This window comes from Aulonocara stuartgranti, assembly GCF_965226115.1.
Source record: "Aulonocara stuartgranti genome assembly, chromosome: 12".
NCBI classification, from domain to species: Eukaryota; Metazoa; Chordata; class Actinopteri; order Cichliformes; family Cichlidae; genus Aulonocara; species Aulonocara stuartgranti.
In genome coordinates, this window is record NC_138948.1 from 35,525,687 (window position 1) to 35,551,551 (window position 25,865).

The 25,865-nt window shown below is 44.5% G+C and overlaps 6 protein-coding genes across 7 annotated transcripts in view; 2 read left to right on the plus strand and 4 right to left on the minus strand.

Annotated features, from left to right (window-relative positions):
* Positions 1-2: 2 nt before the first annotated feature.
* On the minus strand, positions 3-2,976 carry LOC309719805 (uncharacterized protein). Its single transcript, XM_082556185.1, has 3 exons — positions 2,100-2,976; positions 1,091-1,235; positions 3-954 (listed from the first exon to the last, which is right to left on the minus strand). Exons 1-3 carry the CDS (start codon positions 2,704-2,706, stop codon positions 630-632), a joined length of 1,077 nt encoding a protein of 358 aa, XP_082412311.1. The 5' UTR covers positions 2,707-2,976; the 3' UTR covers positions 3-629.
* A 59-nt stretch (positions 2,977-3,035) lies between these two features.
* hps4 (HPS4 biogenesis of lysosomal organelles complex 3 subunit 2) lies at positions 3,036-9,868 on the minus strand. Of its 2 annotated transcripts, none has more exons than XM_082556183.1 (12): positions 9,375-9,866; positions 9,021-9,111; positions 8,715-8,858; positions 8,509-8,616; positions 7,943-8,059; positions 7,559-7,653; positions 7,382-7,454; positions 5,656-5,780; positions 4,887-5,550; positions 4,642-4,768; positions 4,205-4,316; positions 3,036-3,918 (listed from the first exon to the last, which is right to left on the minus strand). In XM_082556183.1, the coding sequence occupies exons 1-12, from the start codon at positions 9,404-9,406 to the stop codon at positions 3,747-3,749; spliced, it is 1,860 nt and encodes a 619-aa protein (XP_082412309.1). In that variant the 5' UTR covers positions 9,407-9,866; the 3' UTR covers positions 3,036-3,746. The 2 variants fall into 2 exon arrangements, with proteins under 2 accessions (XP_082412309.1, XP_082412310.1); XM_082556184.1 differs by lacking the exon at positions 3,036-3,918 and adding an exon at positions 4,492-4,518 and having other exon boundaries at positions 4,228-4,316; positions 9,375-9,868.
* Positions 9,869-12,088: 2,220 nt separating this feature from the next.
* Positions 12,089-25,865, plus strand: part of pop5 (POP5 homolog, ribonuclease P/MRP subunit) — an 88,212-nt gene continuing 74,435 nt past the window's right edge. Inside the window, exon 1 of the mRNA XM_082554075.1 lies at positions 12,089-12,243. Coding sequence (XP_082410201.1) covers positions 12,104-12,243 — 140 coding nt within the window. The 5' untranslated portion in view covers positions 12,089-12,103. The remainder of the gene's footprint in view (positions 12,244-25,865) is intronic.
* On the minus strand, positions 17,009-20,377 carry LOC309718373 (uncharacterized protein). Its single transcript, XM_082553520.1, has 7 exons — positions 19,975-20,377; positions 19,656-19,830; positions 19,484-19,554; positions 19,036-19,209; positions 18,865-18,962; positions 18,712-18,783; positions 17,009-18,624 (listed from the first exon to the last, which is right to left on the minus strand). Exons 1-7 carry the CDS (start codon positions 19,988-19,990, stop codon positions 18,481-18,483), a joined length of 750 nt encoding a protein of 249 aa, XP_082409646.1. The 5' UTR covers positions 19,991-20,377; the 3' UTR covers positions 17,009-18,480.
* Positions 21,332-22,893, minus strand: cox6a1 (cytochrome c oxidase subunit 6A1). Its single transcript, XM_082555644.1, has 3 exons — positions 22,760-22,893; positions 21,730-21,872; positions 21,332-21,627 (listed from the first exon to the last, which is right to left on the minus strand). Exons 1-3 carry the CDS (start codon positions 22,857-22,859, stop codon positions 21,541-21,543), a joined length of 330 nt encoding a protein of 109 aa, XP_082411770.1. The 5' UTR covers positions 22,860-22,893; the 3' UTR covers positions 21,332-21,540.
* Positions 23,292-25,844, plus strand: LOC309719505 (asialoglycoprotein receptor 2-like). The gene is made up of 6 exons (XM_082555669.1): positions 23,292-24,516; positions 24,595-24,678; positions 24,793-24,879; positions 24,982-25,256; positions 25,348-25,463; positions 25,585-25,844. Exons 1-6 carry the CDS (start codon positions 24,447-24,449, stop codon positions 25,736-25,738), a joined length of 786 nt encoding a protein of 261 aa, XP_082411795.1. The 5' UTR covers positions 23,292-24,446; the 3' UTR covers positions 25,739-25,844.

Consider the following 25,865-nt stretch of genomic DNA (forward strand, 5'->3'; position numbering starts at 1 on the left):
ACTGTCGTCTAAAGAATTTTATTAATAGCTGATTTATTGTGTAGCCAATAAGTTATTTTATGGTCAGTTCAACCACATAAGCAAAGCAAATTTTGAGTAAACAAATGAAACAAATGAAAATCACAAAAAAAAGTGAACGATGATAATCATCGGTTTCTGAGGTAGGATAGAAAAGTGTCACAGGGTCAGAGGGTCTAACCATACGTCCTCACAAATGAACAGAATAATCACAGCTCAGTTCAGCATGGTCGCAGCACATGTGCAAGCCCTTTGTTTGTCCAGGTGTTGTTTTTTTTCTTTCTTTTCCCACCAACTGTGAAAACTTCTTTAAATAGAAGCACGAGGCAGATTCATGCGTAGCTAAAGGAGGACAGCTGCTGAACAAAGCAGACTGAGGCCACGCGGTTTGCTGCTGGACCGAGTCTCATAACCACAAAATTACACAAACTTACAGTATGTCATATTTACAATGTACATATTTACATATATAGAGAGAGAAATAGATAGTTTACATAAGCTTTAGCCTATAAATTAATCATTTTGACATTTGAAGTGCATCCTTTTGTGTTCAGCTGGTAATGGCAATAGACTGATGAATGCTGCCATGCAAAAACAGTCAGGTCCAACTGTTAACCTGATCCAAAATAAAGAGCCATGAAAGGTGTGTGCGTAAAGTCAACACCACCAGCTCTACATGACACCTCAGTTCCACCCTGACTGCAACCCAGGACCAAGCCCAGATCCAGAGGACGACTCCCCAACATGTTGTCCTGCGGATCCTTTACGAAGGGGTTTTCACCCGGCGGATCTCCACCGGACAAAAACGCCACCCGCCAGATGTTTGTCAAGCTGGGGCCCTGCCTTCGACCACCTATGACCTCCTGTGCGCTGTGGAAAAGGAACTGCAGGTCCACTCTCAATTCCACGGTGTGACCCCGTGACCCCAGAGTGTACCTAAAGGTGGCAAGAGACAGTGTCACAATCAGGCCAGCCATTCCCAGAGCCCATCAGTCAAATGATATTACTGGGTCTTGAATAAGAGTGTGTGTAAAAACACCAAAAGTACATTTCTTGAGTTTTGAGCCTGTACCTTGTAGGAAGCTTGTGCTTCGCCATGGATGGAAGCACAGGGCGGATGTCCAGATGTTGCGGGTTGGAAAGCTGAAGGTGAAGCTCGGCTCTTGTAACCGTTAATGACAAGATCTCCCTGGTGAGGACAAACTCCACACCCGTATCTGGTGAGGCGGAGAAGAGGCAATTAACAGTCTGCCAGAGTCACGGTACAGCATTTCATGTCACAGGGAAGCACATTCACTCATGTCAGGCTCTGCCGCAGAGGTGATGTTTTCACTCCTAATGCCTTGTTAATGAGTCAGCAGGATGTCTCAACAATTCTTGAAGGGAACATTAAGCCAGCTAAGACTCATTTGTGTGCAGATAACACAGTCCTCCCTGCAGCTGCATTATTCAAGTCATTATCCACCCCCAAACTGCCTTTCTGTCTTCACTTCACCTCTGCTGAAAAATGATATTTTTAAAGGGAAAAGCCAGAATGCATACTCTGTGTGTGGCTGCTTCGTGTTATTCATGTTTCTTTTGCTTAATTTTCTGCTAAATTAGGTACCAATTCATCCCTGTAATTTATTCACTTAGTTCATCGCTCATTAGACCCATTCAGAATGGTTTACTGAACAAAGTTTCTCTTCTCTCCTGATTAATTTGCAGCACAACTTTTTTTAAACTCTGGAATTATTAAGATTCTTAATATAGCAGGTAAGCTCAAGAAATATGAGAAGAAGCTGTGTGGAGGCCAGCTGATGCTTACAGATGTGAAGAGTCCGTTCCCGTGGTTACCACACAGCTAGTTTTATGTATTGAACTGAACTCTGTTTTGGAGGATTAACCACAGGGATTATCTTCGATCTTCGATTTTAGTTGGGTTTTTTGTTTGTTTGGGGGATTATTTAGAAATACTCCCTCCCATCAGGATCAATCCCGCTCAGCACATCTGACCTCCACAGGACGAGCATGAAGTTAAAGTGAAAAGTTAAAGTTTCTTTTGCCTGGGTGTATTCTCTCTTTCTTTTTTTTTTTCTTACCTCCTCTCATGCGACCTTGAATCCCTTTCAGCCTCCTGCAGTTTTCTCCTTCTTGACAGCAGCGGTAGACGCGCCGGACGAAGCCGAACAGAGGTTTTCCTGGAAAAACCAACCCACGTGAAGCTCTCGCGGAAAAGTGCCGCATGCTGATCTCCAAACGCGTCCCGCTATCCACGCGAGCTTCTTGCGTGTTCTCCAGCCAAGGTGCTTCCAGTTCCGCGCACCGGTCCGTGCGTAAAGTCGCTTCGTGTGGCTCCCGTGACAAACGCTCCGATGTGCCCACCGCGCGCCCGAACACTCCACAGCAGCTCAGCATCATTAAAATGAAAAGTGATGTAATCCGCGTGCAGTTTGAAGAGGCCATGGTGAAATCCCGAATTCCGCCCAGTGCTTTTCCAGCGACGAGGAGCGGCCACTTCTTCTCTGATGCCAGCTCTCCAAAGCCTTGCGGCCAGTTTGAACCCCTCGCTATTATACCCCACTGACAATGGGGGGACAACACACCACTTAGAATTTGAATCCTGGCCCTCCTCACAGTCCCTGCCCCTCCTTTTGTGCCTTGCCCACCCATTTGACCCCCGCTGCCTTTTATTGAATGCGCCTGCATAATTAGGCGCCCCCAGAGCGCCGAGCAAGCCCATTCACATTCAGCTACTTAGCTAATTGCCCTAATTACTCCATAGCTGGATGGTCGAGAACGACCTTACTCGGAACACGTATAGGGGAGGATATTCTGAGAGAGCAAAAGTATGAACATCTTACAGGCATGCGTTTGGCATTTCAGACCGCTTTGCACACACCTGTTCATGGTCGTTTGAACGGAGGCATTAAGCAAGAGGCAGAAAACAATAGGCTCCACACTGAAGTCATAAGAAGGTCAGGCAACCCCAGCTGTTTTCAACAAGTTATGAGAAAAGTAACTCATAAGAGGCCAACTCAGAGCGGATCACATTTTATTTTAAAACACACAGAAGTTCATCACAGCAAACCTCTTCTCAGACAACCTTCGAATACACACATTTTGTGTAAATGGCAGCAATAAAGACAAATCACAGTCCTAATAGCCAAATATTTAAATAACACTTTTTGATTGCTGACATAGAGTTGATTATAAAATGCTTTAGAACTTCTAGACAAATAAGCCAATACAGGAGCAGCGAACAAGCACGTTTTTCTTCTCAAATGTGGGAGAGGATAACGATTCTGGCTTCAGTCTAAATGCATGAGTGAAAGCAACAGAAACATCTGCTGCAGACAGTTACTTTATTTATTTTTTTTGTCTAAATGTAACAAATAAAATTAGACTCATACAAGCATGGAAGTAAACATAACCTACTTTAACTAAGCTTTAACAAGCATCCACTGTCATAGCAAATTTATAGTTACAATATAAATTTAAAAAAACAGTTCTGCTGTGAATATGAGATCCACTAGGGTTTTACAGCACAGTGCCACAGTGTACGGTAATGTACAGCATGGGAACAAGTAAACCACAGCTGGAGGGCAGCAAAGAAGATGTAATCCTGTTGTAAAATTTCCTACAGCAGAGCTTTTTTTTCCATTTTATTTTTTTAATGTTACTTACAGGGCAGTTCTTCTCCCAGTGAAATACATTTCCTCCTGAACGGGCGACCCGACGCTGCCCTGTCAGAGCAGGTTAACCCCGTGTTTCAGCAGTCTGTGCCGGGCCTTGCTGGGTAGCGAGAAAGCGCTGTCCTGGTGGTTCGGGATGCCCGAGTTCCTCAGCGAGCCTCCGTTCTGCTGGAAGTAAGTCTCCTGGGCCACGCTGCGGGTGCCATACACAGCTGTGCTGGCATTCCTGCCGACATAATGTCACGCAGATTTAAATTTCAAGCCCGCTGTGCAACAAACAAACACACTAGAGAAGGCAAACAGTGTGGGAGGTTTTTACCAGTAAACATCAGCTGTCAGAGCGAGATCCACGCTAGTTAAGGGAAGGTTTAGGTTCAGAGGGATGAACGTGATAAACTGTCAAATAATCCCCCCTCCCTTCTAACCTTTACTTGAGTAGAAGAAGAAGAAGAAATCCCCCTGCCCCCTCCACCCTCTCACACCAAAAGCTACTGCATCATTGCCATGCTGACCTGATAATAGCCTCCTGCAGAGTCTCAGTGTTACAGAAATGCGAGTGAAGAAGTGATGTGGCTCTGACAAAGGGTTGATCCCAGGCTCCCCCTGACCGGCCAGACAGGTTGGCTGCAGAGACACACAATAACAGAGGCACATTAACCTGGACAGGCATGCCTGCAGCTCAAAAGAATGCTGATCACAGTCCTTGAAATTAGCAGTTAGCTCATGCAAAGACAATCTACCAACCCTCCCCCCTCCTAGCCCCACTGCCCTGGGTAGAGATGCAGGGACTTATACTCACTTCAGCAGAAAAGTGAAAGTTGGAAAACTGGAAGAGACAGAATGTTTGGGAATATCAGATATGAAAAAAAGCTGAAAAGACAAGCGCAGGGAGTGCCGAATATTTAATGCAGGGAGACAGCTGATTAGATATTTAAGGGGCAGTTATTACTTGTGAGCGTGCTCTGAATGCAGTCGAAATGGGCAAAGGTGTAGGGCCCTGGACCTCCCGGGGCACCCGGAGAGATGGTCCTCAGATGGGCCTCCAGTCCATTGAGTGAAGCCAGGCTGCTGTGATACTGGAGACAGATCGACAATGCCACGTATCAGCATGACAAAGGCAAAAACAACGCACTCATTTGCTTGAATTTAAATTGAGCTGCAGTTTGCAGAGGAAAGACAAAACACAGCCCTCACCACTTCCTCCATAGAAGCGGCGTCACTCATGAAGTGAGGCTCCACCAGCAGAGCCAGCACCAAGCCCTTCACTCTGTGCATGTACAACGTCATGGGGATCAGCGCATTCTCCTCTGAGGCGTCAGAGAGACGATGAGGAGGAGGAAGAAGAGGAGGAGGATCGCTCTTCCCTGCCTTGTGGCCTGAAACACTCCCACGGGAGACTCTGCTGTCTTCCTCCACCACCTTATCATCGTGCGGCTGCTCATTTCCAGACTCGACCGCTTGAAACTCAAACACACCCCCAAAAGCTCCCTCCACTTCTCCTCCATTTAGATGGGAGTCTTCTTCAAACACGGAGCCGTCTCCTTCACTGCGAATCTGGCTGCGACCACCTGTGCTGTCGCGGGAGCGGCTCTCTTCCGCCTCATCTTCAACAGTGTTTTCTCCATTTGAGAGAAACCTGAGCGACTGTGGAGATGGGTTGAAGGAATTGGCAGCGCTGTGGGACGAAGCCGGGCTGAACACATCGGAGTCTGACAAACGAGGGCTGAGGGACGCCTTCTGAGGAGGTTTGGATAAACTTGGATTTGACACCTGTGACTCAGTAGAAGGAGTGTCGGATAAAGTCCTTGACAGGCGGGTCTTCTTTGAGGGACCATCTCTTTGTGGCGTGGTAGGACAGCTGGAAGGTTTTAGAATGTCAGAACTGTGTAACAAAGGGATTCAAGCAGCTTGTTTAAATAAGCTTCACTGAATATCATCTGTAAAATAAATAAGGAGAAACCACCTGAAACCTTTGTCGACAGGAGCGGACTGCAGGTCCTGGAGTTCAGGCGCGGTCAGGAACACAGTTGTGGAGCTGACAGTACCGCTAAATGAGCTTGATGCACTTGTTCCATTAGGCCGCTGAGCCTACACAAAAAAACAAAAATATTATTATTATTTGTTGCTGCCTGTTATACAGCAGCAACACTTAAATGCAACAACCAGGAGCAGCAGCACTCCTTACTTCGGTGTCTTTCTGCACAATGACAATAAAGGCTCTCTGAGCACCTCTGAGAGTGAGAGCTGCATCATCAGCCCACTTTAATTATCCACCAGCCCACATCCTCCCAGGGAATCTAACAGGTTTGCTAGCTTGTGAGAACACCTGGCACCACACTGCAATTCTGCCTGCGTCTTTGCATTAGCTGCTTATAGCTGAGCTACCCCGGGGTCACAGCAGCAGCATACAGGATGAATCACTGCGTGTGCTGAGATTAGTTGTCATGGTTTACTCCAGTTTTTCTGTTTTCTGTCATTTATAGGTTTTATTCTTTATTCTTCAACACAGCCTGAACTGTCTTAGACGAGCTTTCTTATACTTTTCTTTAAATAGTCTTCAGGAATAGCTCACCAGGCTTCTTCACGGACAAAACACTGCTTCAATAATGTTGATGTCCAGTCTCTGGAGTGGTCAGTCCATGACTGATGGTGTTCCACTGTGTCTTTTTTACCCCGGTTTAGGGCACTGGCTGTGTGTTTGGGATCATCATCATGCTGAAAAATGAAGCTGCTTCCAATAAAACACTTTTTGGCACAGTGGATGAAAATGATGGAACTCTACTGGGTTCATAACTCCATTAATTTTGACAAGATCTCAAAAACGACTGGTGGGAATGCAGTTCCAAACCATGACAGAGCCTCCGCTGTGTTTTATAGATGGTCACAGACACTCGGAGTGTCTTTGAAACAAAACTTTTACATTTGGAGATTTGGATTCATCACTCCATAAAACCTTTCTCCCCGTTTCCCTTCATTATTATTGGATTTTTCTCCCCTATTTCTTAAGTACATTGCTTTCAGATTCTATTAATCTGTTATAGATTAATAGGACACACTGCACACCATGTTGAGATACACCAAGTTTTCATCAGGCTGAAAATATGCCAACACTTAATATTCATTCATTTTTACAATGCATACAAGCTGCTGTTTCAAACTTAAACAATTTCTTGATTGTTTATAGCCCGTCCACGAGTGACGTTCTGCACTTTAACAGCAGGCCAAAGTTATGCTGTATTTTTTGTTACATTTTAGACATTATTAAAGATTGCCTGCGTCTTAGAGAAACAAATATATAGAGTCAGTGGAGACGTGGAAATATTATGCGTTTATAGACCTATCACATCAAAGAGAGTGACCCTGGATGAAGAATAAGTTATTCTCTGACTTCTAAAGTATGGCTTTTGCAGCTTGCTCAAATAAAGAAATTTGTCACAAAACACTAACTGCACAGTGCATCAATCAAGCATGGTGTCCTCACAGCGGAGGGACCTGCGAAGTACCCTTGAGCTTCCATCCCCTAATTATGTGTATGCGTGTGAATGGGGGAGGGGGCTGGTGCGTCTCGTCTTTTCAGGCTGCTTTACTTACGTTAACTTTTCATTATATCTACGATTTTACTACTGCTGATCTGAAGAAAAAAGAAAAAAAAAGTTGAGGAAACCTCTGGACAGATGTTGAAGTCCTACCTTGGTGTATGTTTCACTCTCGTGAATCATGACCTTCATTGTGAGCCCTGGAGACATCTGTGTGCTGACAACTCTTTGAAGCAGATCACAAAAAAATACATTGAAAAAAATTTCTGATTTCAGAAGCTGACATTTAAAAGAAGAAGTCGTGGCCGTTCTCTTCAAACGCGAGCTCACCTTCCTCTGAACAGAATACATCCAGCTAACACTAGAGGGCAGCGCTGACAGGCCTGAAGAATGAGGGCCGCTTTGAGCAGGAGAAGAGGGTCAACCTGAGGAAATGAATCCGATGAAATGTTACCTGCAGCTCATGCAGAAATAAACAATAAAAAAAATGATTTTGCTTTTATATTATCATCTACTGAGCAAATCTCCAGCGTGTGCCCACTGTATTGTTTACATGTATCCTGCAGGCACACTAAATAAGCAGAAATGAACCGCTGATGGTTTGTCGAGCCATGCTGAGGTCTTACTCAACACCACAAGATGTTGTTATATATTCTGCCTTCTGAGTGGCGGCAGGCTAAAAGCAGAACCCCACGTGTGACCTTTAGTACTTACGTTAGTCGAGTCGATGGTCTTCAAGCAGCTGAAGATGTGACTAAGCTCTGAGGATCCTGACTGCAGGTGAGAGAGGTACCTCGCCCACTGGGCTGCCAGGGTTTCCTGACTGTTGAGCTGCCAAGCAAAGGTCAAACTCGATGACAATGAGCATTTGGGGATTTTATTCAGACAGGTGGCAAATTAAAGGAAATTCAAACATAAAGGTGGCAGACCACTGTTTAACGGCACGGCCCGAAATGTCTCACATGGGCCGAGATTGCTCGCCTGCCACAGCGTGTGATTCACCTTGTTGTCATAGTCAGTGCTACGGATGAAGCACAGGGAGGCTCCTCAGAGAAGAGACCAGACATGAAGTTTGCACTGACCCTTCACACTAAGTCCACCCAAAACCATTTCAATAAAAAGCCCCACAGTGTTGCTGAAAGCCACACACATAAAGGTTTTTTTGCCCCTTTAACTTGTCACTGGTTGTGCTGTCAGACATCTTGATCTTTTTGTGACGGCTGATGTAAATGTTTCTTAAACCTACGTAGAACAAAGCAGAAGTATTTGTGCAGCTGCACCTGATAGCTCTGGCGGACAGGGCCGTTGTAGAAACAGAAGAGGTCTATCAGCTGGTCCAGGAACTCAGACACGCTGACAGTAGGGACATCCACCGAGCAGCCCAGCGCCTGGGGGAGAAAAGAAAACACATCCCCAGAATAACCATTAGGGAAGCCTGAAATATCACAAGAGGTTGCTGCTGGACCACCAGTAGAGCCCCACTCACCCAGAAGAAGTCGTCTTTCATGCGGATGGCGAACTTGTTGCGCCGCAGCCTGAGCGTGCGCGCTGGAGAGGAGGAGAGCTCGGAGACGCAGCGGCCCACGCCGGCGAGCTGCCCACACAGCAGCTCCTGTTTGTCTAGTGGGGTCTGACAGAGACATGTGATGCTTTCACAGACTTCTCTGAAATCAAGCTAAGAACATACGCACACAAATACAAGTGCTGGGAGATTGTTATCATCTTCGACACACTCCCTAACACACACACACACACTAGACGTGCAGCTTGCAGCACTTTGTGTCAGCCAGACCTCTTCAGGGTAGAAGTAGCAGATTCCGTCTCTTGTAGGATCAGCCTCTCCTCTGACCTTGGATCCATCATATAGGAAGAAATAGTTACACCTGCAGAAGTAAACACACACGAGTGGCTAAATGTGTCATTTAAGAAATAAAGAAGCAAGAAAAGACACATTTCAACCACGCAGTAGTAATACTGTGCTGGAAGCAAGCATCTAATTAACTTTGTGCATAAAGATATGTGTTTGGTTTGCTATAATAATGTAGTAGCTCACTATCAGCTAAGTAGCAAAGCCGTGTATGTTTATGGTCCATCCTGCATGCTGTAGCTGGTGTCTGTAGTAAAGGTGGCTCTCAGCGGATCTTACATTCTTGAATCTGGCTGCAGAAGCTCAGCCATGACCGACGCGAAGCCCCCAGGAGCCCCTCAGTATCTTGTATCCATCCGCCCGAGCAGGCTGCAGATGCACTCTGACACACACACACACAACTACTAAAACACAAAAAGTGGAACTGATGTTTTATCCGTGAATTCTGATCTTAGTAATCGCCTGTCACGCCGCAGACGGTCCGCTGTTTTCCGCAGATCACTCAAAACACGGCCACGGAGCGTGTTTTCACGCCATGTTTACGTTTCGCTCGCCGTAAGTTTTAATTACTTCCACACAGAGAAAATATCGCCACTTGAGGAATGCAGGGCAGTCACACGCAGTGGAAATCATGTGAAAGGACGGCGAGCTCACAGGGACAAACTAGTGCGCCATTACGCTGCACATTACTAGAAAGGTGAAGACGAGAGTGTGTGAGGATTACTCACTGCTGGTTGGCGGATTGCCTCTTAGTGTCACATTGATTATGATCCCAGTGTCGGTGCTTTTACGTGAAATTGTTGTGAAAAGTGTCACTTTCTTCTTATTTTGTTTGTTTGTTTTGTAAAACCATCATGGCGTTTTCAGACAACGTGCTTCTTAGACATCTTTGAATGTATGAATCCTGCACAGTCAAATGTGTCTATTTTAAGCCATTTTTTATTGGTAATGAACAGGATTTATGAAGGGCTAAAATCAAGTAATGATCAGCATTGCAAGCCTGGTTGCTCCTACTCCATATTTACAGTCTGTCCAGTTCTTTTTTGACACTTAAAACATCTTTATAGAAATGTGATATTTGTTTCCATGTTGGCCAGATCTCTCTTTAAAGAGACATTTTTTTAGTCTCAGTAAATAGTCCCTTTACCAAAACTTGATTGCAGCTTCTACTTTGTGACAGGGCCGTTCTTTCTGCCTCGGAATGACTTGATATCATTCATGAGAGTTATGTTTGAGGTGTTTTTGACAGATTATAGCCCAAGAAGTCATTTACAACTGTTTAAATTACTCTTTGATTTATGTGGAAACGGATGCTTTAGGTAGAACTTTTAAAAAAGACGAAGAAATCACATCCACACAAAACTAATGTTCTGTTTTTATTGTATTTTATTTTTAAATTAAACCGGTGGCACATTACATGGACCGTTTCTGTGTATTGCTCCATAAGACTTCGACAACAACCGATCATAAGCCTGGAAACGTGAGATGCCCGCGTGCTCTTCATCCTGGGAAAGGCAGTGCCAGAGAGCAGAGTGAAGCTGACCCCCCACCCACTTGAAACGTAAAGGCAAATAGGCGGAGCGGTTAGTGCTACGTTTGTGCTGATTTGTGCAGGTAAAATTAGCGTTTGTGCTGCTACGGTTTCCGAGATATTAAACTTTATTTTATAGTTCATTCAAAGGTCACCATCCCCCCAGACTGCTCCAAAACAAACCAAAATGGTCTACTTTTTTAGTGCTACGTTTGTGCTGGTTTGTGCAGGTAAAATTAGCGTTTGTGCTGCTACAGTATCTGAGATATTAAAAGTTATATTTTTTGCTGATGACATCACCATCCCCCCAGACTGCTCCAAAACAAACCAAAATGGTCTACTTTTTTAGTGCTACGTTTGTGCAGATTTGTGCAGGTAAAATTAGCGTTTGTGCTGCTACGGTTTCCGAGATATTAAACTTTATTTTATAGGTCATTCAAAGGTCACCATCCCCCCAGACTGCTCCAAAACGGGCCAAAATGGTCTACTTTTTTAGTGCTACGTTTGTGCTGGTTTGTGCAGGTAAAATTAGCGTTTGTGCTGCTTCTGTTTTAAAGATATTAATGAAAATGTAAAGGTCAACCAGCCCCCCCACATTACCCAAATCCAACAAAAGTGGTATCAAACGTTTGTGCTACGTTTGTGCTGGTTTGTGCTGCAAAGATTTTCGTTTGTGCTGCTATCATTTTAAAGATATTAATAACAATTTCTAGAGGTCATCAGAGGTCAACCAGCCCCCCCACATTAATTAAATCAAACAAAATGGGTGTCAATCAACTGTGCTACGTTTGTGCTGGTTTGTGCTGCTAAAATTTTCGTTTGTGCTGCTTCTGTTTTAAAGATATTAATGAAAATGTAAAGGTCAAAAGGTCAACCAGCCCCCCCACATTACCCAAATCCAACAAAAGTGGTATCAAACGTTTGTGCTACGTTTGTGCTGGTTTGTGCTGCAGAAATTTTTGTTTGTGCCGTTATTATTTTAAAGATATTAACAAAAATTTCTAGAGGTCAACCAGCCCCCCCATATTAATGGAATCAAACAAAATGGATGTCAAACGTTTGTGCTGGTTTGTGCTGCAAAAATGTTTGTTTGTGCTGCTAACATTTTAAAATGTTTAATAAAATAACGTCTTGATGCGTGCTTAATCATCCAGGTAAGTAAATCCCAAAAGGTTGATTCTGTTCATCTGGACATTTTCAGTTGGAGAAACGTTTCGTCACTCATCCAAGTGACTTCTTCAGTCTCAGCTGACTGTAGGTTTCCCCAACCATATAAACAGTACATTTGCATAGTGAAGGAAACTAGCGCCACTGAATGAACAATGTGCCGGGGGGTTAATTCCATGATTGTTAGTATGCAAATTCTTATGACCATTGATCAATGACAACTAATCAAAGCCTATTGATCAATGGCCATGAGTACCATTCATAGAAAGTGGGGAATGGCTACAATCACAGCATTGTAGGATGGCGAAAGATGTACCCTTGGGCCCCCCTTCTCGATCCAGAGATGGTCAGCATCCTGACAGCCCGATGGACGAAGCTGTCTCTCAGTCTGCTGGTTCTGCCCCGGAGGCTCTTCAGTATCCTTCCTGATGGCAGCAAACTGAAGACGCTGTTGAAGGGATGAGTGGAGTCACCTGTAATGGAGACGACCTTCCAGATGAGGCAGGTGCAGTAGATCTCCTGGGGAGGGAGGCAAGAGAGGTCCCCACAATGCTCTCGGCTGCTCTCACTACCCGTTGTCATTTTTTCCTGCAGAACCCAATGCAGGAGTCATACCACACCAGTGATGCAGCTGGTGAGGATACTCTCAACTGTGCCTCTGTAAAAGGTGCTCATAATGGGGGTTGAATCTCTTGTGCTTCTCAGTTTGCAGAGGAAGTAGAGTCACTGTTGGTCTTCTCCACATTCAGGGACAGGTTGTTGTTGCTGTACCACTCTGGCAGATGGTTAACTTCACCCCTGTAGTAGATCTCGTCGTGGGTCAGCAGAGTGAAGAGAAGGGAGCTCAACACACATCCTTGGGGAGCCCCCGTATTCCGTGTTCTTGGGCTGGAGGTGTTGCTGTTGACCCGTACTGTCTGCTGTCTTCCTGTCAAGAAATCTAGCAGCCCGTTATACAGCAAGGTGCTGATCCCCAGCAGATCCAGTTTGTGAATGAGTTGCTGGGGAATGATGGTGTTGAATGCTGAACTGAAGTCTATGAACAGCACTCTGACATATGAGTCTCTAGTGTTCAGATGTGTGAGGGCTGAGTGAGGGGCAGTTGAAATTCCATCATCGGTTGAGCGTTTTGACCGGTATGCGAACTGAAATGGATCCAGGTTGGGGGAAAGCAATAATTTGATTTGATGCATGACTAACCGTTCAAAGCACTTAACTTAATAATGATGGAGGTGAGTTTGACAGGACGGTAGTCCTTAAAGCAGGAGATAGATGACTTCTTGGGTTCAGTAATGATGGTGGAGGGATCTCCACACACTGTCTGGGGATTGTGTCACCACGGTCTGTAGAGTGGGCTTGTAGTCTGTGATGGTTTGTATTCCTTGCCACTGCCTCCAAGTATCTCTGCTGTCGCTGAAGCTTTGCTGTAGCTGATGCCACGTGACAGGTTTGCCCTTGCTGTTCTTAGACTCACCTAATTCCCGGCTCTGAAGGCTTGCATTTTTCAACTTTAGGAGCATTTAAACCTGACCTGTGAGCCATGGTTTCTGATTGGCCCAGACAGTGATAGTCCTGGTCTCTGTGACATCATCGATGCATTTTTGGATGTAGGCAGTGACAGTTTCTGTATATTCCTGAAAGTCTGTGGTGTTGTCGTGTCTGGCAGCCTGTGGTGGAAAAGCAGTGCCTCTGAGGACCCTTCTGGCCACACCTGTACCTGCTTACGAACTGGTTTGGTGACTTTGACCAGGGGCCTGTGGGAACCCATGGCACACCTAGATTTCTGCCTGTACTGACCCTTATGCAAAATAGGTGGAATTAAGACAGTTCCAAAAGCAAACACAACTGATCAGTGCTGAGAGTGGTCCTGTTGCTGAGGTTGGGATGATCCTGTAATCTCTTATGAACGACCTCCAACGCTTCTATGACTGGGATGCAAGTGAAGACAGATGTAACATCTCTCTCTCACTGTACATGTACTGTTTATAAAATTAGGGAAACATAACCTGCACAAACAAAATAATTTGCAGGACAAATGTTTGACATCAATTTTGTTCGATTTGAAGAAGGTAGGGGGGGCAACTTCACTCACGGGTGTTTATAAGGTTGGGGAAACCTGCAGTCAGCTGAGACTGAAGAAGTCACTTGGATGAGTGACGAAACGTTTCTCCAACTGAAAATGTCCAGATGAACAGAATCAACCTTTTGGGATTTACTTACCTGGATGATTAAGCACGCATCAAGACGTTATTTTATTAAACATTTTAAAATGTTAGCAGCACAAACAAACATTTTTGCAGCACAAACCAGCACAAACGTTTGACATCCATTTTGTTTGATTCCATTAATATGGGGGGGCTGGTTGACCTCTAGAAATTTTTGTTAATATCTTTAAAATAATAACGGCACAAACAAAAATTTCTGCAGCACAAACCAGCACAAACGTAGCACAAACGTTTGATACCACTTTTGTTGGATTTGGGTAATGTGGGGGGGCTGGTTGACCTTTTGACCTTTACATTTTCATTAATATCTTTAAAACAGAAGCAGCACAAACGAAAATTTTAGCAGCACAAACCAGCACAAACGTAGCACAGTTGATTGACACCCATTTTGTTTGATTTAATTAATGTGGGGGGGCTGGTTGACCTCTGATGACCTCTAGAAATTGTTATTAATATCTTTAAAATGATAGCAGCACAAACGAAAATCTTTGCAGCACAAACCAGCACAAACGTAGCACAAACGTTTGATACCACTTTTGTTGGATTTGGGTAATGTGGGGGGGCTGGTTGACCTTTACATTTTCATTAATATCTTTAAAACAGAAGCAGCACAAACGCTAATTTTACCTGCACAAACCAGCACAAACGTAGCACTAAAAAAGTAGACCATTTTGGCCCGTTTTGGAGCAGTCTGGGGGGATGGTGACCTTTGAATGACCTATAAAATAAAGTTTAATATCTCGGAAACCGTAGCAGCACAAACGCTAATTTTACCTGCACAAACCAGCACAAACGTAGCACTAAAAAAGTAGACCATTTTGGTTTGTTTTGGAGCAGTCTGGGGGGATGGCGACCTTTGAATGACCTATAAAATAAAGTTTAATATCTCGGAAACCGTAGCAGCACAAACGCTATTTTTACCTGCACAAATCTGCACAAACGTAGCACTAAAAAAGTAGACCATTTTGGTTTGTTTTGGAGCAGTCTGGGGGGATGGTGATGTCATCAGCAAAAAATATAACTTTTAATATCTCAGATACTGTAGCAGCACAAACGCTAATTTTACCTGCACAAACCAGCACAAACGTAGCACTAAAAAAGTAGACCATTTTGGCCCGTTTTGGAGCAGTCTGGGGGGATGGTGACCTTTGAATGACCTATAAAATAAAGTTTAATATCTCGGAAACCGTAGCAGCACAAACGCTAATTTTACCTGCACAAATCAGCACAAACGTAGCACTAACCGCTCCGCCTATTTGCCTTTACGTTTCAAGTGGGTGGGGGGTCAGCTTCACTCTGCTGTGCCAGAGGCTTTTGGCAGGAAAGGTGACCTCCAGCAGCTCCACTCTCGCGCACGGTGTTAAAGGTCGAGCGTGGATTTAAAACTGCGCAATAAGAACGCATTTGTAACGAGCCCCTCTCAGCATCACGCGTGTTTCCACTGGGACTGGATCGGAAAATTTTGAAACGCTCTACATCTTACAGCCGCTTTGACTTCACATTTTCCTCCGCAGAGCCATCGCACATCCGTTTCTCTGCTCTTGATTAATGATGGCTACCATTCGTGGGCCGTGAACGCGCACCGCTAGCCAGCCCATGGCTGCAGGAAAGCGCGATGACACTGGACTCAGCTGCTTATCAGGTGACAGAGTGAGACGTTTAAGCATGCAGCTGTTCAAAAGGAGGGACCCGAGTTTAATATTTTTGGCGAGGAAGCGCTGTTTTCACTCTCAGTCCAGCCCAGACATTTTGATTTAGTGTCCAAGCCTCCTGAGGACGTGCAGCTGCTGGGCAATGTCCACGCCTAACGGCGAACTCTGGACCCACAAACAGGCGCGCAGTGCACTGTGGGAGTCCAAGGACACACCTGTCTCTGTATAAAAGTCTTCACAACCCATTCTCCGGCACACCGGACTCAACAGCGATGATATGAAGTAGTAATAGTTACACTAAGCAGACACACTTTTACCAAAATTAATATAATATTCAACATAATGATTAACAGTTGACTTTTTTGGAGTCTTCTCTCACCCCCATTCTCTGCGACCTGCTGGAGCAGGGGGGCTAGGACTAGGAGGAGGAGTTGGCCGTCCGACTGCGGTCTGGAGTGTGGAGCCTTCCTGCTGCTGCGGAGTCGGGGCGGTCTGCCTCCCCCCACCGCAGGGAAAAGGGAAACACCACCTGGGTCTGGGTGCAGTTCCCCCCTCCAGGGGCGGGGGCACCTAGACCCGGTTTGTAGAGTACGCTTGGGGAGTGTGATCGTGTGTACAACGTCTCTTTATGTCTGTCTCCACGTTGGTTGAGTGTGGAGTAAGTGCATATGAGAGCATGAGGGTGGGAATGGATGTTTGTATATGTGTGTGCCTGTATTTCTGTGTCTATATGTCAGGTTGGGTGTCAGGCGCCACCTCTCTGGGGACACCTCAGGCCCTCCAAGGTTTGGAGGCCTATCTCCCCCTACCACCACTTCCCCTGCCAGTGGCGGACCCCCTCAGACATCGGTGCGTTGGTGGTTCTTTGTGTCCGGGGATGGGCGTCCAGGTACACACCGGCTCACTCCTTGGCGGCCGCTTATCGGGGCCTGGAGCCTGGGGCTCGCTCGGACCACTTCGGAGGTGGGGTGCCCCCGGCCTCTCGGCCTGGGGCTCGGTCACTCAGGCGCAGCTGGCTGCCGGCGGAGCTCACGGGCGTGTCACTGCAACTCCCCCTGGCTTCTGCTCCACGGCTGCTGAGTGAGCCCTCATCTGGGACTCTCCTCAGCTCTTTCTGGGACAGTGGCGCGGCTGCCCCTCTGTTGGTCTTCCTTGGTCTCTTGTGTTCTGGGGGCCTCTGGATGTCTGGAGTTTTGATCTCCTCCATACCTGCTTCATGCCCTGGAGGACGGGGCTGTGGCCCCCCCACACCCTCTAGCAGATCATTACATGAAGGAACCTTTTAAAAACAAGCGCGTCCATGCTCACAGGTGTACACACGGGTGATCACACCCACAAACTACACCCTTTTTGGCTCCTACCTCAAAGCACACTGTGTTCTGTTGATCTTATGTGCTGCACAATAATGTTTAACATTTAGTATTTACTGTCATATTCCCATATATCATTGTGATGTTGTTTATTCTATTACTCTTGTTCTCTTCTGCTTGCTTTCTTTTTTCTTTCTCAGCAGGTGATCCAGGTGATCGATATATGCATTTTTTTTTTCTTTTTAAAAAAAACAAACAAAAAAAAACCAGTTGACTTTTTTCTACTCTGAACCTCATGATTTTTACATCACTCTTTGGAGATAAATGTCAGAGAGTTAGAGCTGTTCATAGACAACGAGCAGACAACGATTCTTATAAACTGCGAAGTTTATGCGTTTGAAAATCACGTGACCCAGCGGCCTGTTTATTAGGAGGCCTCCAGCAGTGACAGAACAGTTAGCACCAATTTTCTGCGTGCTGGTGATTAAAAACAAAGAGTCAGCTTTGCTGTAGAAGGTTTCCAACTGAGCAAAGTGACTCAGATGTATCTGCATGGCAGCCATGATAAGAGCTGGTGAAATTCCTTGGATGCTAAAGATGCTCAGATGCTTCCTATCCTTTAGCAGAGGATAGGCTGGAGCGTCCTGTATTAAAAAACCAACATGACTGAGAAATGACGCAAGTCATCACATAATCTCCCGCGCTGAGCTTCGTTTAGGCAACCGCAAGAAAATGATGAACTGTTACAAATCTGTCATGTCATGAAGATGTCTCCTTGTGTGAGACACTGTGTGGTTTAATGAAGTATCTCTATAAATAACCACAACTGGCCGGAATAAAATCATCAAAACAGAACGAGGGTTCTGGTGGAACACCGACTGCATTAGCTGCATCTGCTTAGCAACGGCATCCATTAATGTGACTTCAGAGAAAGGTTAATAAAAGTGGATCAGCAAGAACTCTCTGTCACATCTTTCCTGGACCTCAGGATGTTTTCCAAGGAGCTTGAGAATTTCAATTTAAAATTTTAAGCATAAGATTTGGACCAGTTGTCACAAATACATATAAAAGGCCCTAAAAGTCTCTTCTGACATTAAAGCCATCTGTTGTTGCATTCGTTCATTTAAACCTGCTGTGGTAGAGTACAGTGAACATGGTGCTCTCACAGGCTCCACTTACATGCTACTGTGAACCCTCAAGCAGCCATGCTGCCTTCCATCAGTGCGCTTTAAACACTCTCGTGGTCTGAGAATCGGTGTATGGCAGCATCAGCACCGTTGCATAAGTTGTGTGATGTAATATTGCAAAAAAAAAAGGGTAGTGACATGTATCATTACAACCCTGACCAGCATGTAAGAGATTATGCTGCCTACAGCTGCAGCCAACTACAACCTAAACACACCTCTGTGAGCGTGCCGGGGTAAAAGGCAACATGTCATTTCAACAAATTCTTGTTTTTCCACATAAAAGGATAGAAGTACTTTTGTTTTTTCCTTGCAATCACATCAGCTGCTTGTCAAGTAATAAGATTTCTTTCTCCAGCTTCCTCATTTTAAGTGCTCTGTAAGCCATCTCTTGGTCCCGGTTCTCAATCTCCTTCTTGAGGTAGGAGCAGTAGAGAGACCTGAGGTTTTCTGTCTGCTTCTGTGAATCAGATTACACAAAACATGCGCTCTTGTTGCATTCGTTTCTTCTCATTAGCACAGGACAGCTGTGACAAATGGACCTCACCTCTCCGCTTCTGCCACCAGCTGTAGCCCCGGCCGCGTTAGCACCCTCCTGCAAGCTGCTGCCGTGAACGTCCTGTTAAAAAGAGCAATCCAGTCTTCACGCCAAGTACTCACAGGCAAAAGCTCCAGGAGATGCACGCGCAGCAGTACTCACCCCTTCAAACTGAGTGTCACTAATGTCCGTCTCGTCGCTGCTGAGGCTCTCTGGTTCAGTCTTTGTTATGGGCAGCAGCAGGACAGGGTGGCCCGACACTGCAGCAGCGAAGAAACATTTAAATAAGCCAATGTGGAAACTTTTGCAGGGATGCTCGTGAATTTCACCTACCGCTCATGAAAGAGCTGTCAGACACAGCTGCTGGGTCAATACAGGCGCCTCCAGGGAGAACCTCCACCCTCAGCCCATTGTCTTTGTGATGCAGCACGTCATCCTCACCCGAGTTCAGAGACGGGGTCGCCGAGCCGCCCTCGTTTCTCATCATTGCAACCCTTTTCCTTTTTGCTGCACAGGGACAGATTTGACAGGTACGTAACACACCTGGACTTTACCGACTCTGAGCCAGTGCAGGAAGAGAAACACTGAATGTTATACAGCTCCGTCATGCTAGTGCATGTATGTGCATAAAGCATTTTAATGATGCGGAGAGTTCATAAGCTCAAAGATCATAAACTCATTCATTTAGACTTAATGATTTGCAGAAAACCACAAAGAAAAACCTCTTTTACGAAGCAACTGCTGACTCGCTGAGATCAAAACTAAGACAAAGTGCTTGCACCTGTTTGCACAATGTTCTTGTGTTTGACTTTTACTTGCTGCCATGTCCTTTTGTAGCCACTGTCTGAGACCCTGTGAAGCAGGAAAAATAAAGATGATGTGTCAGTAGGGTCTATATTCAATAATTTGAATATAGGTCAATCACACTCACACGAGTGAATAAATGTCCTTACGCATTTATTTTATCAGCAATTCTCTGCCAGGCTTCCTCTCTGAGTTTAGAGGCACTGGTGGTGTTGGATTTAGCTGTTAGTATCTCTCTCTCCTCTTCATACAACTTCAGAATGAGCTCCTGCTCTTTGGAGCTGAAAAAATGCGCCCTCTCCTGTTTCCTCATTATCTGAAAATCTGTTTTAAAATAACACAGAAATATAAATGTACTATAAATGTGCACGAATGAGAGTCAAAAACCACGTGATGATTGTTGTTGGTTTTGATTGTTTTTTGGGGGTTTTGTTACAGTTTGTGTGATCTTGCACAAAGTCTCCTCACCTCCGTCTGCGTTCATGGATTTCGATCCGGGTTTCTGCGTGCGACTGATCTTCCCTTTGTGGAGGAGCGGGGACGCGCAGTTATCCGAGATGTTTCAATGCTAGATTTAGTAATCAAATCGTAACCCGCGGTCGCGAGACGGAGTAAAGCCGAGCTTGATCGATGCCACGGTTAGTTACGGCACGAGTCCCATCATCAGTTAGCCTCGAAAAAACCAGAAGCGGGCAAAGGTAAACGGTGTCATTGAGCTGTCTATCAGCGAGCTTTGTTAACCCTGGATTTTCTAATTCGGCTTAAAGCGCGTTCACGTGAAAGAGGTGGAGTCTGTAACAAAGAGCGAGTCACGTGCGCGAATCATCACATCATCACTGATAACGTTAATGGTTGTTGGGTCGGGACAAGCTTACGGAGCTGGTTTATAGACACTGGTGACCTGTGGAAAACGTAGGAGTCATGTCGGGTTTGGGGGGGTAGCCACAGACTGAACGGGCACAAGCCTGACCCAGATTTTACTGAGTGAGACAAAGAAAAGGGTTTTTTCTTTTATGTGTAACAGAGGAAGACAGGTGTGAACAATACACAAGAGCTGCTTCAGCGCTGGAGTTGCAGGCACTCCCTCAGCAAGACATCAAAGCTTTTACTGGGGAAAGAACACTCGTTACTGCCAGCTCCTCTATTAGGACTTCTCAGTGTCTGCTATGAACAGGGTCTATTAAGATTTTGTGTATGATCTAAAAGAAAAAACAAACGATATTAAACAATGATGGCTGCATAGTGTAGTGATTCACGTGACCGTGACCATGAAATCAACATGCTCTGCTACCTGTCGTGACTAAGGCAGCCGATGAGAGTAGCTTTATATTGAAGAATGATAATTATTTACAAACTGTAACTCCTGTGCTTTTTCAATAAAACTGCTGTTAGTAATTAGAAATTGGATCCAAACCTCTCACAAAAAAGGTTAAAATCTGGCCAGAACAGGCCGTCTCTGTGACAGGACTGTTTCATGGATACCGACTGGTCACTGTTTGAGAGCAAGAATGTAGAGGAACATACTGAGACTGGGCTGTTCTATTTCACTTTTTGCACTGGCAACATTATTGTCACAAAATACCGCCAGCTTTTCCCCAGCCAGGATGAGTGACGTGCGGCTCCTCCTCAGAGTCTGCAACAGCACCTACAGGCCAAAGGACAAGGTGCAGTATTCCAGTGCCAGAGCAAACCCAAAGCAGGGCATTGGAACTGCCAAGGACATGTACAGGGTAAACAAACAACAGCCCAACTGGGTAATTCTACTTATTTTCTAACTGGAAATAAAATGGGTCAAACTGCATGGATACATACAAGAAACATGAAGTGAGGTAATAGAAGTTACTTTATTTATGTTAAGTCAGACATTTTGTATAATGGTCCAGAACAAAGGAGCTATTGGTTCAGGTGCCCTGTGTTAAGAGCACAGAGGTAAAACGATTAAAGAGAAAAGAGTAAACTGTGAATAGGAGTGTGGTCCAATAACAACTGCTTAACAAGGACTGATCCCATCTGTGACATCTGGAGGTTTGTTTTTTACTCATGTCCCTCATAGCCATCAGGAAGAGGATTCACATGTGGGTTGTGGAAGAGACTTTTGTTGCCATCACCCCAGGGGAAACGCTAATGGGAGAGGAAGCATAAGAAAAACATAATTAAGTCAAAAATAATGTTGTTGTTTTTTTAAAGGCAGCACTTAAAATTACAAGTCTCATGAAGTCAGACCTTGCTGCGAATGCGGAGATGGGTGTAGGGGACAAACTCTGGTTGCTCATGGCTGTGGTGCTGCTCCTTCAAGAATGTGTTCAACATGCAAACTCCAACACCTGGAAGGGCAACCACGAAGGTGAGGATCTTCCAGGTCTTCCCTGGGGATAAGAAATCAGAATTATTTAACTAACAAGTAACAATAGAAAGAAGAGCGAAAGAGAAGTAAAATGATAACAATGTGCTGACATCTGACACTGTTGGATCATATGAACGCCCCTGAGACAGTCGACAGAGCATGCCCTTGACCAGAACTAAATCCAAGAAATACAACCAGTTTAACTCACTAAAAGACAGTTACATTCAAATCTGGTCCAAAAATACACCATATAAAAAGGCCCCACTGGATGCATGTTGTTACTTTCAGCTGTAAGATTTCTGATAAGATTCTGTAAGATATGACCTCACTTAGTGAATAGTTAGACACGGTTTAAAGTCTCTCTTTTAAAAGACTGTCAATGCGAAATGCAAAATTAACTGTGCATTTATACAAGAACAGTTCAACTTCCTTGCATCTCCACAATTATTCAACTCAAGTCAATTCAGTTCAAAGCTGTCCTTTTCCTTCCTGCTCAAAACGCATGCCTATCCTCTCTTTATCTTAACACTGGTCTGCCTTTCTCGTGTTGAAATAAATACTTCCTTTACAAGCTGTCGGTCATAACGATTATCAGGTGTCTTTGTGACTATCCTTTCATCTTTTGTTGCACTTTAGCTCGTAAGACATGCTGTTCCGTCACACTGCTCCACTTTTAAATCATATTAACTAACAGACTGCGCTGCTGTGAGACACAGACAACAACAAATGCAAGAAAATCACAAGTTTCGGGGGGCAGCGACTACGTGCTCTCCTCTCAAGGATTCATTGCTACTGCTAATGCTAACGCTAGCTAGCTCAGCAAGGTCACTGGATCTAACATAACAGGTCGTCTTAAAGCCAAAACAAATTAAATGCAACCACTTGTGTAAAATAGAGCGTTATAATTACCTGACTGCTCGCCGTGTCCGGCAGCGGCAGAGAGCTGACGCCGGGTTTGGGTCAAAGAAGACCTCAGCAACACTTGAGAGAAACGTCCAAAGGCCGCCATTTTCCTTTCTGGCTGACGAATAGACCGGAAGAGGTTTGTACACATGCGTGACGTAAAGGCCAGACAACTGTGAGCTCTGCTGTGTCACCAAGCGGCGAGATGGAGAACTGCAGCCTGCATTTCACATTAATACAACACAGCTGTAACCGTGATCTGTTTTCTCTGATTTCATGTGATGTGAGGTTTTCTATATGTATCATTCGTATATATTTAATCCCTATAATATCCTGAATATTTATAATTGGGCTATTTGTATTTATTAAAGGTATTTCTCATATTTTGTAACTTTGTAAAATATTGTTATATATAATTTAGTTCAGCCTCCCCTCAGTTTCTGTATATTGTATATTGAATGCAAAATTCAATTCAATTCAATTTTATTTATATAGCGCCAAATCACAACAACAGTCGCCTCAAGGCGCTACAATAATACATACAGAGAAAAATTCAACAATCAAATGACCCCCTATGAGCAAGCACTTTGGCAACAGTGGGAAGGAAAAACTCCCTTTTAACAGGAAGAAACCTCCGGCAGAACCAGGCTCAGGGAGGGGCGGCCATCTGCTGCGACTGGTTGGGGTGAGAGAAGGAAGACAGGATAAAAGACATGCTGTGGAAGAGAGACAGAGATTAATAACAAGTGTGATTCAATGCAGAGAGGTCTGTTAATACATAGTGAGTGAGAAAGGTGAAAGGAAAGGAAAAACTCAATGCATCATGGTAGTCCCCCAGCAGTCTATGTGCAGCAATTTATGTAGCATGCAATACAGTTTATATGGAGGGAAAAAAATATTTCTAATGATCCTGAAAGTCACCTCTATTCTTCAGCACAGCCTGAACTGTCTTAAGCAAGCTTTCTTCTAATTTCTTTAAGTAGTCTGTCACGCTGCTCCAGTAATGTTTGGGATCCTTTCCACATGGTATTGCATGGTGGATCAAAATCTGATTGTACTTTTCTGTGTTTATAATTCACTCAAATTTGATTAGATCCCCAACACCACTGTAGCTAGTTTTTTTTTTTGACTTTCATTTTTTTTTTGTTACAGCCCCTAAATTCTCTCAACTTCACCCCAAGAGAATGATTCATGAACCTTAAATAACTATAACACATTATGAACGTCTCCTGTGCCTGGAATGTGTTTCTCTTTAAACAGGGGAGGATTTTGTGGGGTTGCATGGTCAGAGTCCAGATACGCAGATACTCTGGCTGATCAAGGTGAGTGATAAGTTTTATTGGTTGGGATTGTTTGCTCTTGATATGGCTTTGCAGGCTTAGACTAGTGCATGACACAGGGGGTTATAAATGTAATCATCTAAATATCAATAAATACAACAAGTATTTACATAATTTAAATTTACAATAACTCAAATTTTAGCTGTACACCTTTGAAAGTGTTTGCTTTTAGACTATTAAAAGACCAGCGTCTATTTATTGAACCATTAATAGTTAACATAATATGAGGCCTAAAAACAAACAAGAACCATTTGGTTAACCTCTTGTAGTCTGATCATGTCTCTAGACTGAATCCTGGTAACTGCGCTTTAAGTACTTATGCACACATTTGCATCAGCTGATTTCTTTCAGCAATGGAGCTTCAGTATCACCAGGTTGGATCTTTGGATAGAAGCTCTGTCCATGAAAACACCACAAAGACAGGTAACATTTTCACGTCACTTCATTTTAATCAAGTAGTTTCCAGTAGTTTCCAGTGATTTGGTTGGTTACTGTTTGTAGGTATGAAGAGGATTGTGATTTTTGTGCTCTATGGCCTGCTGGTGCTGCTGTTGTTGATTCTGCTGCTGGTAACTGGGATCAAATGTACGACTATAGTCCACATTGACCACAGTCAAGTAAAGCTGGTTCATTCATATATTATTACATAACTGTATAAGAATCTAACCTTTTTCTTTCTATCATTCCTTTATCTTAAAGTTTCACAGTTAAGCAGGGAAATCACAGATCTCAAACAGTATCTTGGGAAAACGAACCATGGAGGAACAACATCAGCTCTCAGTTCAGGTTAAAAAACAAAATGATATCTGGTTTGAATATGTGCACACATAAACCTTTTAGTCCTCTTCACAATCTTGCGCTGTTGTTTTGTGGTTTTCCACATTTAAGGCGAGATGACAGTTCACAGTGACGCCTTAGAGGAGCTCACCCCAGTTAGAGGTATTAAACTGCATGCTTTTAAATCATTTATATCAGATTTTATTTCTTTTTACAGTCAACATATGCTAATCGTTATCATAATAGGGACATGCAGCGAAGGCTGGGTGTCTTACCAGAGTAGCTGTTACCTGGTATCCATCACCAGTATAACCTGGAGCAAAGCAGAGGAGCAGTGCAAAGCACACGGAGGACACCTGCTGGTTCTGAACACTGCGGAGGAATTGGTGAGCTCCTTATCACATCAGCTTGCTGTGAACATGCCAGTTAAGAAGCACACATAGTCTTAAACAAAGGGGTTTTTTTAATCACTTCTAGGACTACATTTCCAGAATTGTTCCAATCAAGTATAGCTATTGGATCGGACTCGTGGAACGACATCACGAGGGACAGTGGAGCTGGGTGGACGGAACTGACTACAGGTCAACCCCAACGTAAGAGAAATGTAACAAAAAAAAGTAAAGACAGATGAGTGGGAGGAACAAATCGAGGCAGAAGGAAGTCATCACTGTGTGTGGCATCATTATTTCTCCTCCCTCTTCTGATTGTGTTCAGTTTCTGGGATGAAGGTCAGCCAGACGACTGGGAATACAGAGAGAATGGAGAGGACTGCGGGCAGCTTCATCCGCCTGAAAGACGTGAACGCAGGTTGTGGAATGATGCCGACTGTAACATCACGTACCGCTACATCTGTGAGAAAAGGGCATGAGGAACAGGGGAACGCCCTGAGATGACAACCCCGCCCCTCCCTCGCCAGCAAGGCAGACCCTGCATGGCAGGCAGGAGTCCAGAATGATGGAAAAGATGTTACTGGTGCTGATGTGTCACAGAAATAG

Bases quoted from the DNA above. Each gene is read 5' to 3' on its own strand.
- hps4 (XM_082556183.1), bottom strand. From the start codon at position 9,406: ATGGCTGAGCTTCTGCAGCCAGATTCAAGAAT. The intron at 9,112-9,374 runs GTAAGATCCGCT...TTACTTCTGCAG, and splicing joins CTGCAGCCAGATTCAAGAAT to GTGTAACTATTTCTTCCTAT. The intron at 4,769-4,886 runs GTGAGGGCTGTG...ATCTGTCTCCAG, and splicing joins CCGCTTCTATGGAGGAAGTG to TATCACAGCAGCCTGGCTTC.
- LOC309719505 (XM_082555669.1), top strand. From the start codon at position 24,447: ATGGAGCTTCAGTATCACCAGGTTGGATCTTTGGATAGAAGCTCTGTC. The intron at 24,679-24,792 runs GTACGACTATAG...TTTATCTTAAAG, and splicing joins GCTGGTAACTGGGATCAAAT to TTTCACAGTTAAGCAGGGAA. The intron at 25,464-25,584 runs GTAAGAGAAATG...GATTGTGTTCAG, and splicing joins GACTACAGGTCAACCCCAAC to TTTCTGGGATGAAGGTCAGC.
- LOC309718373 (XM_082553520.1), bottom strand. The intron at 19,555-19,655 runs GTAAGGACATTT...CCTGCTTCACAG, and splicing joins ATTGCTGATAAAATAAATGC to GGTCTCAGACAGTGGCTACA. The intron at 19,210-19,483 runs GTGCAAGCACTT...GTCCCTGTGCAG, and splicing joins CAAGAACATTGTGCAAACAG to CAAAAAGGAAAAGGGTTGCA.
- cox6a1 (XM_082555644.1), bottom strand. From the start codon at position 22,859: ATGGCGGCCTTTGGACGTTTCTCTCAAGTGTTGCTGAGGTCTTCTTTG. The intron at 21,873-22,759 runs GTAATTATAACG...TCTTATCCCCAG, and splicing joins CGGACACGGCGAGCAGTCAG to GGAAGACCTGGAAGATCCTC. The intron at 21,628-21,729 runs GTCTGACTTCAT...CTCTCCCATTAG, and splicing joins ATCTCCGCATTCGCAGCAAG to CGTTTCCCCTGGGGTGATGG.
- LOC309719805 (XM_082556185.1), bottom strand. From the start codon at position 2,706: ATGCAGGCGCATTCAATAAAAGGCAGCGGGGGTCAAATGGGTGGGCAA. The intron at 1,236-2,099 runs GTAAGAAAAAAA...CCGCCTCACCAG, and splicing joins TCAAGGTCGCATGAGAGGAG to ATACGGGTGTGGAGTTTGTC. The intron at 955-1,090 runs GTACAGGCTCAA...TGCCACCTTTAG, and splicing joins AAGCACAAGCTTCCTACAAG to GTACACTCTGGGGTCACGGG.